The sequence below is a fragment of the Platalea leucorodia genome (genome assembly GCF_965183815.1).
Source record: "Platalea leucorodia genome assembly, chromosome: 6".
In the NCBI taxonomy this organism is placed as follows: domain Eukaryota; kingdom Metazoa; phylum Chordata; class Aves; order Pelecaniformes; family Threskiornithidae; genus Platalea; species Platalea leucorodia.
The window spans coordinates 20,334,227-20,344,513 of record NC_138828.1 but is presented as its reverse complement, the minus strand read 5'-3'; the positions used below and the strand labels follow the sequence as shown (position 1 = coordinate 20,344,513).

Sequence of the window (10,287 nt, the reverse complement as noted above, 5' to 3'; positions counted from 1 at the left end):
AGCTGCAGTTGCCTTTTTAGGGTGCTCCTTAATAAAACCTCTCTTAATTAGACTCTCTTCTGGCTAACTTGCCGCTCTAAAGCTCATAGGAATTTTAATCGGTTTAGCCTCTTTTGAGTGAGGGTTGCATTAAATGTAGCCATACATCCTGCCTGGCCATTTGGTGATGTATCTGTCTGATCTGCAGGACCAGCAGAGGAAACATGGGAATGACCAACTCAGCATGCAGTGAATCAAGGCTGGGAGATTACCCTTTGCTTCCCTGTTTAAGATTGGACACGTTGAAACTGTTCCTGGTATCGGTACATTATTTATTACACTCCTCAGTATACTCTGACAGCGGCCTTGGCTCTGGTTCAAGGCTGAGCGACTCAGCTCAGCACCAGGCACCCCAACAGGATGCTCAGCATCCCCTGCAGGGGAGGCAGAATCAGTCAGTGGCAGATGTTTGGCCATACAAGCCTGTTTTTCTCTTTAGCTTTAAGCCATGGCTGGCTTTATACATGCTACCCTGTCTTTGCAATGGATGCTTAATGCAGCTCAGAACAGTGAACCCTTACGGGTGCAGAGCCACGTGGGATCGCAGATATGGTGGGGGGGACAAGGGAGGGAAATATCTGATCCAGGGACTCCTTTTTTTCCCCTCTCAGGCATAGCAGTCTCCAGCCAGGCTGATGACACAGTGGGGTTTGTGCTGCTGAAGCAAAGGAGCAGCATTGTGGTGAGGGTGAGAATGAAGCTGAGGGGAGCCTGCAGGACTCTGGGGAGTGGTGCCACTGCTCTTCATGCTGTCTCTGCCATGCTTCCCAAAACATGTGCTCCTCCCCTCCATAGTTTTGGGGGAAACAGCTGTGCGGCAAGACCCCCCTCCCTTCTCTCTCAATAGCCCCGTCAGTCTAGCATATGCTCCCTTCTGGGCAGAGAAAAACATGATTACTAAACAGTAAACCCACATTCCCAATATGTATGTTAGGCAACTACATTATCCAAAAGGCACAACACGGAGCAAATCTGATGTAAACATTTCACAGGCTAGAAATGCTGCAGTGATTAAAAGACAATCTCCAACATTCATGTCTAATGCTGACCTTGGACTTCTGCCAGAAAAAACAAGGTAATCCATTAGAGCTTTACAGGCAGAAAAGGGTTTTCACTCAAGCACTTAACTTAGACGTTCTGCCCATAGTCAGCCTACTCTGCAGTATTGCCCCTGTTACATCCCCACCTATTTGCCTCTGCAGCAGGAGAGAACTGCATTAACACTGCCCTTTCCCAGAAACTCTCCTACTGGTACTTTTGCCTGGATGGCGATAGCTGAAGTAGCAAGGTACCTCCTCGTGTCAGCTGCCGTTGGACAACACCCACGCTGTCGCAGATTACATCTTTGAATTTCCTGTCATCCCTTTTTCTTATAATTCTGCAGCCTTGGGGGGGGTGGGGGGGTGGCGCAAAGAGGAGTAGCTTGGTTGGTGTTAATGCCATGGTATAAATCTCTTCTCTCTCAGTGAGCTCAAAATTAGGCTACTTGGGGCCAAATTCTTTTACCAGTGTAAATTGGCAGGGCTTCATTGCCTTCTGTAAACGAAGATGGCCGTTTGCATTTTTAACATCAGATGGGTGGCTAATTGCTTGGCATTCCTTGAAGATATGAACAGACGGCAGCATAACTGATTAACTATTATTATTCATCTCAGCTGCTCTCAGGAGAGAAGTAGCAGATTTTCGCATCTACTCCTGTTATGTACTTGGGCAGGGCAGTTTTCTGGTCCTGAGCTCCTGAGGACGGCCAAGGCGGAGGACAGCTTTCCTTTCAGCAAGGAAAGCGAGATTAGTCAGTTGCTGACGTGCAGTGTCCAGGCTGGTGGTGCAACATCACAGCACCCAAAGATACTATCACCTCAAAAACCCCCAGTGTTTCTCTCTGATCCAGTGGTCTCATTTTTGACCACTTCAATTTCCAGACCAAGCTTACTCATGGCCACATTTGTTCTCATGCTAACACTGCTCTTTAGTTCCAGTCAACGTGATTCCCTTGTTCTCTTCACTAGGTGAAAAAGCAAAGTTTATTTAGTCCCCATTAAACAAACTCTTCAGTCCTTGACATCTGCATGCCTCACTGAGTCCCTTCTTACTTGGCATCCTCTTTTACATGGAAGTCTCATGAAGTCATGTGTAATGCCATTAAACATTCCTTGGCTTTTGCAAAACCACATCATACTGAGGAGCTGTTCCCAGCTAATCCTCTCAGGTCCTGCTGCTCCTCTTACTCCCAATTTATGAACTTCCAATTTACAGCAATGCTTTTGCCCACAACTCTCCACACTGCATCCCACTTCTGCCACTGCTGTCGGTCTCCCCGGTTGTTACTGCCAGAAGCAGCCAGCTTCACAAACTGCGGACCATCTGCCTGTCCTTCACAAGTGCCGCTTGCCACCACTCCTGCTTCTTGTCCAGGAGTACTTCCCAAAACAGTCAGTGAGAGCACATGCAAGACCAGCTTCTGAATTCCCCTTCTAGCCTTCCCACAGCACCTCCCATCCACCAGTTTGGTCCAAGTACTGAGATTCTCTTTTGCTTTCCTTTCCTTGCTGAACAGTGGATCACAGAAGCCACAGGCCAGCCCAGCACACCTGCTTTTCACTCTGAGTTTTTTTTTTATTCCTGTTTACCTTTGAATGTGTTCTTTCTTTTAAAATTTGTTCTTTCCCACCTTGAATCAAGACACAAGGGTCTGTGTTTCTCTGGCCAGACAGTGCCCAGTTTGCTCCGAGGGAGGCATCAATACTGAAGTTCAGTGCAGCAGTCCTTTCCACGTGTGCAGAGATCCTAGGGTATTAAGCTGTCCAAATTCTGCTTTTGCTGCACCTGGCAACATTTCTGCTTGTGTGCAGCCCGTTTTCTCCTGCCTTCCCTGTTATCAGGGCCCCAGCATTTCATTCCAAGTTTGCAGAAAGCCGTTCTGGGGGAGGAAAGGTGGAGCACACCGAGCTGTTTCCATTCTCATCTGTGTCAGGAGGTGCTGCAAAGTATTTACTTGTTGTGGTTTAACCCCAGCCGGCAACTAAGCCCCACACAGCCACTCGCTCACTCCCCCAGGTGGGATAGGGGAGAGAATCGGAAGAGTAAAAGTGAGAAAACTCATGGGTTGAGATAAAAACAGTTTAATACATAAAGCAAAAGCCACGCAACATAAGCAAAGCAAAACAAGGACTTCATTCACTACTTCCCATGGGCAGGCAGGTGTTCAGCCATCTCCAGGAAAGCAGGGCTCCATCACGCGTAAGGGTTACTTGGGAAGACAAATGCCATCACACCGAATGTCCCCCCCCTTCCTCCTTCTTCCCCCAGTTTATATACTGGGCATGACGCCATATGGTATGGAATAGCCCTTGGGCCAGTCTGGGTCAGCCGTCCTGGCTGTGCCCCCTCCCAGCTTCTTGTGCACCTGGCAGAGCACGGGAAGCTGAAAAGTCCTTGACTTGACTAAGCACTACTTAGCAACAACCAAAACATCAGTGTGTTATCAACATTATTCTCATCCTAAATCCAAAACACAGCACTATACCAGCTACTAAGAAAATTAGCTCTATCCCAGCTGAAACCAGGACAACTAGATAATGTGGTCCCAGCAATCAGAAGTGGGGCTGGTGACCTAAATGGTTTTCCCACCGAGGTAGACTGCCATTTCCTTATTACCAGTTTCTGGCAGCATTAACATAATGTTTTTGATGTGATTCAGCCAATAACAGAGCCTGCTGGGCAAGCGGTTTTTATGAAGGGCATGGATGAATAAAGGATACCTGCAAACCTTCCCAATGACAGGAGCAGAATACAATCTACTTAAAACACTGCTTGGAAACCTATAACCTAGATCAAGGGGAAGAAAATTACTCCAGTTGTTTTTTAAAATCCCAAAGCAAAGCAAATCCAAATTGATGCTTTATATTCACCAATTATAAAAGCTTATGTGGTCAGAAAATGCTGGAAAGGAAATAAAATTAAGCTCCATTTTGTCAGAGGAATGGAACTGTTTTGCCTGACAAATCTGTAACTCCTAATCAGTTTAAGTTACAGAAGTCAGCAACGATTTGCATTGTTACTTACAATAGTTCTTGCGGTAATTCTACATTCCACAGGCACTGATATTTTAGGTAGTTTTCAGGCAAAACTGCCTTTTTTTTTTTTTAAACCTGGACATTTCTTCCAACTGCTGTTCTTCCTAGACATACTTGCTATTCATGGCACACTGTTTCAAATTTTTAAAACTTAAAGCCAACTCCAACTGTACCACAGGAAACTCACCCCACCCAACTTGCTAATGGCCAGCAGAAGCATGCTGACAGTTTCACAGTGCAGCATGCCCTCGCAGTGGCGAGCAGTGCAGCACAGGCAGCAATCTCCAGGTTTAGGGGACTGCAAGAAACAATTTGCACCTTGTTTACACACTAAATATCCATGTCTCTGTGTGGGTGGCTTAAACCACTGCATTATTTCTGCTCTTAGCTTTTAAAAATATACAGAGATGTGTTCAGAATCCTTGCTAAACCTTTCCTTGAAATGTAAGCCTCTCCATATAAATGTTAAACAGAGCTTTTAGTGATGAGCATGGAGGAAAAGGTATCTTCATGCCTAGGACACAACAGAAAGCCACCCCACTGTACTCCAGGTTCAAAAAATCCCTAAGTTGCACTTCATAAGGACACATTTTAATAAATTAACATTTATTGAAAATATCACGTTAGCCTTTATTTTGCTCATTTGCTCCAGTGCAAAATTAAGCTATTTAAACATGTAATACCAGAACTCCAAGCAGTTTCATAAAATGAAAGACCAAATACACTTATAATACGATCAGACTCTTTAATCTGGTGGATAAGGAACAGTGGGGTGCAAGGGAAGAATCTGTTTTAGGGTCTGATATACAACCTATCTTGTTGTTTTAATACATATATCTGTTATTAAAAGCCACTGTTTAGCAGTATAACATGCATCTAAAAATTGACAATATGGGGCATCATCCATTAAATATACTATTTGTAGACAAGATTCATTAGGGATGGGAAAAGGATTAAAATAAAAAGAAAAGCACCAGGGCTCCACAGCCCTCCTAGAATGAAGTATTTTGCAGGGAGAGTGTAATGCCATTTGTCAGCACTCTACCATGACATGCCGTAAGGACTAGCATTTGGTCCATTTCCTGCATGTTTGCTGTAGAAATGCACTTCTTTGGAAAAGCAACCGTCAAGGCTTTGCAAGTGCAGGGTTACTTCAGACACCCAGCTTATTGGCCTGGGTGAGGACAACTTTCAGAACAGGCATGAAAGCAGAGGTCTCGCTGAAGTTGCTGGTGCTGACTATGTGCGTGTGGATGTTCAGTCCTTCCTGGTAGTTGCGGGTTTCGATGCTCTTGACAATGTTGTGCAAACCACTAACGATGGCTGGAGAGAGCTGCAAGGAAGCCAGGCAAGGCAGGTCAGCAGAAAGAAAAAAACAGCGCATACACTAGTGCTAGAAAAACAGAAATCCTGAGTGTAACATTTGGCCCTCAGGAAGGTGCAGCAATTAATTCCTTTCTTTAGAGAGCCATCTTCAGAGCTATGCCACACTGGGAACAGTCACTGGGAAGTCTAACAGCAGACTTCAACCAGAATGTACCTTCTCTGCAGTACTGCAAAGCTCTGCAAGCCTTCACTGCCAGCCCCTGGATGCAATTTCCTGAGGTGGGAGACCTGCTGTGACAGATTGTGGCACATGAAAAACCTACTGAGCTTTTATGCCTTTGGGGTAAAGTTAATTGCTCAGCAAAGACAACAGGATTAGACCACTCTAATCCTAAGGTACTAAGAGATCTAAGTCCAGTCCTTTATTCTGCCAGAGAGCTCCTGGAAGGCTTTGGAAAAATTACCAGATCTTCAAAAGTACTTGCACATCTGCCTTCCAGTGAAGTCAGCGAGCCTCCAACATCCAAATCTTCTGGGTTTTTTTTGACCCCAGGCTGTGTCTCTCTCACTTCCCAATGGGAGCGGGGGAACTTGCTGTGTTGGCTCATTCTGCCAGCAGCTGGGGACACGGACCCTCTGGATGCATTCACCCACTGCCTACTGCAAGGAGCTCTGCTCTTTGGCTCAGCGCAGTCCCTGCACAGCACCATAAAACTCATGAGATGAACCCAAAGCACTGTAAAGTCTGCACAGGCACTTGGGGCCAAGCACACTACCTAGCCATTTCTGGGAAATGCATGAAAACATGCAATAAATGGATCTGAAGCACGCTTCCAAAGAAAGACCAAGCACCTGCTATGTATTGCAGAGGAGTCCACACTACTGATGAAGTTCTTGGCCATACCTGCAATATTTCATCGGGGTGAGGGGGAAAATGTAAAACAGAACTTACTGTCTGTTCCCTAAGTTTGTCATATAGAAACTCCAGGCGTTTATTTGCATCATCTAGTTTTCTCTTGGTTTGCTGCAAGAGAAATAAATACGTTAAAACACAGTGATTTTAAGAACACCATACTGATCTGATACCATTGCAAAGAGGTCCATGCAGCACCTGAAATTCCTTTCTCAACAACATTTTCCTAGCACATCATTTGAATTCTTTACTCTGTACTTCTCTCCCCTGATTTTGCTAGGAAATACCACATGATATGACTGTAGTTCTCCACATGTAACTGCTCTAGTTAGCTCCAAAGAATAGTAAACTGTAGAGGTGCATCCCAAAAGCCACTGGTCATTTGCAAAACCCAAAGTACAGCTGATATGGAAAGTGACAGAATTCTGAGTTGCAGCACAAATTTTTTTTCTATGCTTCACTGGAAAAGCATAATGATAGCTGGATAAAGTTATTACTGGAATCAAGTATCCAGCAACTTCAATGAGAGCTTAAGGGCACACACAGTCACTGAAGTCTAAGTACGTACAACTCAGTCATCATTTATGGCAAATCCTAGTTATATTTTTCATTATGTGATTAGTAAAACCAGGAGTTTGTAAGTTTTTACTGTCAACAGAAAAACTAATAGCCTAACCCAAACTGTCCTTACAGATCCTTCGTGCTTCCATGATTTTAGATAGAGTAAACCACCCATTGATTTGTCTGGAATTATTTTGCCACCAAAGGCTCTTAAAATAATCCCCGTATATTCCACCTGGAGTGCCACAGCAGCTGCTGGAGAAATGCATTTTTATCCACTTTTTATTTTTAAACAAACAGCTACAGAAATTGAAGATTTTAATCCAGAATAATAGAAGAGTAATAAAGCATCAAGGTTACAATTACAGAAGCACAAAAAGAAGGGGGTCAACAGCAGTAGAACTGGTATCAGTGCACAAGAGTAATAGAAGTTCCTCCTGAATCAGTGTGCACAGCAATCGATCTTCACTTAGGATAGTGCCATTTCTCCTGGCAACTGGAAGTTTCCTTGGATTAAATAATTGCCCAGACAGCAAATAACAAAGCCTATGGGAACGCTCTAGCTCAGGGGTAAAGACAGACTGGTGGCTGCCTGCTGTGCCAGAAATTAGGGAAAGCTGTTCAGATGGCAAAGGGCATAAAGGAGAACACAGCACGTGGCTCTCAGGCCATGTGTGGAAAACTCCTTAGCAGTAGTTACGTTGTCAAGGAACTGAGACAATTAAGGAAAAAGGACCCCAGGAGGAGCAGATAAGAAACTGGCTAATTCTTTTGGACTGGCTAACTCTCTCAGATACATGATTTCAGAACATTTATTTCAAAACCAGTGAAAAGGCATACATACTATTTTCATTTTACAGGTGGCCGACTAGGGCAAAGAGGAATAAATTGTGTTTAGCAAACAGCAAGACATCTCTCCAGCCAAAGGAAATTAGGTGGAAGAAGTGCAAACTGGTTGTTCTCACTCTTTGCTTCCTGTTCCCATTTTCTCCTTTAGCATGTAATAACTGAGTAGTGTCTGCATTTGTTCTGACAGTAACTGACGTATACAGTCAGGGCAGCGTCTCTCAGTGCTGCGTGCTGGAAATGCTTGCTCTGCCTAACAAAATCAGAGAGACTTAACAAGAAGCAAGCAAAATGTGTTGGCAGAGCAGAAAAGCAATCCCTGGGTGCAGATGTGAACTGAATGCTTCTGCCTTCGTTTGTCTGGGAGAAGGGGCACTCAGAGGAAGAGAAGGTCAAAGGGTCCATGCAGTATACGACTTCTATCCCTGCACTCTACAGCCTAACCTTTAAAGAAAGGATTTTGAGCAATCAAATGCTGCTGAACCTTATGAGGTCTGTCCAAAGAAAGGTCTATGGCCTCGAAAAGCTGCTGCAAAGGAGTATGTGGGCGAGTCCACCCTGAAACTGCTGGGCTGAGACCCACAGGGGAAAGAAGGAGTATGTACATGCAAATACCAAGTCTAAACTACAGAGCCAGCTGAAATTGTACAGTGGACATAAGACAGAAGTGACACCGAACGCCCAATATACTCCCACAGCCACTGCCACAAAGCCCTCAGACAGCTCAGCTCCCAGTCACCGTAACAGGAGTGTGAGTCTATGCTCCTGACCAAGCACATTTAGGGCACAAAGCCCTAAAAAAAAAAGCACACCACCAGCCAGTCTTTCATCATCCACCTTTCAGCATGCAGCAGGCATGAGCTGAATAGTCAGCATCTGGGCTTTGGGGTAGTGTGTTATTTACTGACCACTGGAAATAAATGAGAAGCTTGGAGATGGATAGCTCATTTACAAAGTACTGATGGCCATAGGAAATGTTTTTCTTATCCATCTCCGGTGGTCGTATTAAAGCTCACAACCTTCCACTTCTCTACCACCTGTTGTTTCCTTTTGAAATGAGTTTGTTATCAGAAATCACAAGTCACAGATCAAAATCTGTGGCACGTACTCAGGTATGTGAGCCTCGGCTCAGACCTGGCATAATACCAACTGCTTCCTGCTCTGAATTATAAGCAGCAGTTAAGCAAATGTACAGGGCATGCCTCCACAGTGATCACCTGACAGAAGGAAGGACAGTCCTTTCTGAAGGTTTTAGAATTTATTTATTTAGTTATTTTTAACCATCAACATCAAAACCCCAACTGTAACCAAGTCCAACCCTCCTCCTTAGGAGACAGCAGCAGAGGGGGCTGCAATGGGGTAGTTCCCTGCCCGTAAGCAGCACCATTGTGCTCTGCCCGTGGTGAGGGCTGTAAGGACCACTGTCAAAGTGCTCAGGCAGCTGGGCTGTGCTCTGGCCCCAGACTGCCACATCCTACATGCATATGGCTTTTCTATGCATTGCTTGTGGCTGCTCGAAGCAGCCTTTAGAAGGAAAAAGCTATCTCTGGAGAGACTATGATGGCTAGCTGTGCTGTAGATACCAGTGCATTCACCCAAACACAGGGGTACTCTGGTAACACCGCAGAGACCTACCGGATCGGAGGCAGACAGCAGGCACCTCTGGATAAGAGCTTCAAATGTAGTCTTCAGAATAAGGTGCTCCTCAGGAATGGGCTTCTTGGTAATCTTCTCTGTTGGCAGTGCCTGCACGTGCTGAGAAACAGAGAGCAGGTGAGGCTTTTCGAGGTCACTGTGACCACATGTTGTTTTCAACTAAACCAAGTGGCATTAGCCAGCTTGGCCCAACTCCTGTTTCTTCCCTGTGGGTGTGTGGAGGTGACATTACCAGCATCTGCTGTCACTCCCTCTGGAGAGCTGTGAAGTTGCAGAAGGAAGCAGCTTGTTGTCCATACTGACTAGAGTATTAACTGCAAAGAAGTAGTGTCTAGCTGAAGACTGCAGTAGCAAAATGCCAGCATGGTGCAAAGCTAAAAACTCTGGAGTACATTTTGGAGGTACAAAAAATGCCTGGCCAACAGGATCCCAGCCTGCAAGGCTCTGCTGATGCACAAACCAAAACTATGCAATGCTGGGCTACGTTACCTGGATGGCATTGCCGATTGGGGCCCCAGGGGCCCCCTCCGTGCTGGGTTTGGACACAGCAGGTGGCATGATGCACGGCCCGAGGGGCTGGGAAGCAGGTGGGTAGCCACCCTGCAGCACTGGCTGCCCTGCAGGGAGGTACGGAGGCTGGAAGCTGGGTGCACCCGTGGGTGGTGCCGGTGCTGGAGCCGGAGGCTGCTGCATCTGAGACTGTGGATCCGCCAGTGGGTTCATGATGGGGGAGGTGATGGGAACTGGGGGCAGGAAGTTATCGGGGACCTGGGGAAAAAATCAAACAGTGCATTTATGCTGCCGTGGCTGCCGCAGGCAGAGCACAACACCCAGCTCCTACAGACTTCCCAACCCACAGCAATTGAGAGC

The 10,287-nt window shown here is 45.8% G+C and overlaps 1 protein-coding gene across 7 annotated transcripts in view; it reads right to left on the bottom strand.

Moving 5' to 3' along the window:
• Nucleotides 1-3,987: 3,987 nt before the first annotated feature.
• The window catches only part of SEC31A (SEC31 homolog A, COPII coat complex component), a 47,098-nt gene continuing 40,798 nt past the window's right edge, over nucleotides 3,988-10,287 (bottom strand). For 3 of the 7 annotated variants that reach the window (XM_082315821.1, XM_082315822.1, XM_082315826.1), the window contains 4 exons: nucleotides 9,907-10,185; nucleotides 9,397-9,516; nucleotides 6,394-6,465; nucleotides 3,988-5,448 (listed from right to left, as the gene is read on the bottom strand). In XM_082315821.1, the coding sequence (XP_082171947.1) occupies nucleotides 5,269-5,448; nucleotides 6,394-6,465; nucleotides 9,397-9,516; nucleotides 9,907-10,185 (651 nt within the window). In that variant the 3' untranslated portion in view covers nucleotides 3,988-5,268. Of the gene's footprint in view, nucleotides 5,449-6,047; nucleotides 6,138-6,393; nucleotides 6,466-9,396; nucleotides 9,517-9,906; nucleotides 10,186-10,287 lie in introns of those variants that run through there. The other 4 variants (XM_082315823.1, XM_082315827.1, XM_082315824.1 and 1 more) reach the window with 3 other exon arrangements.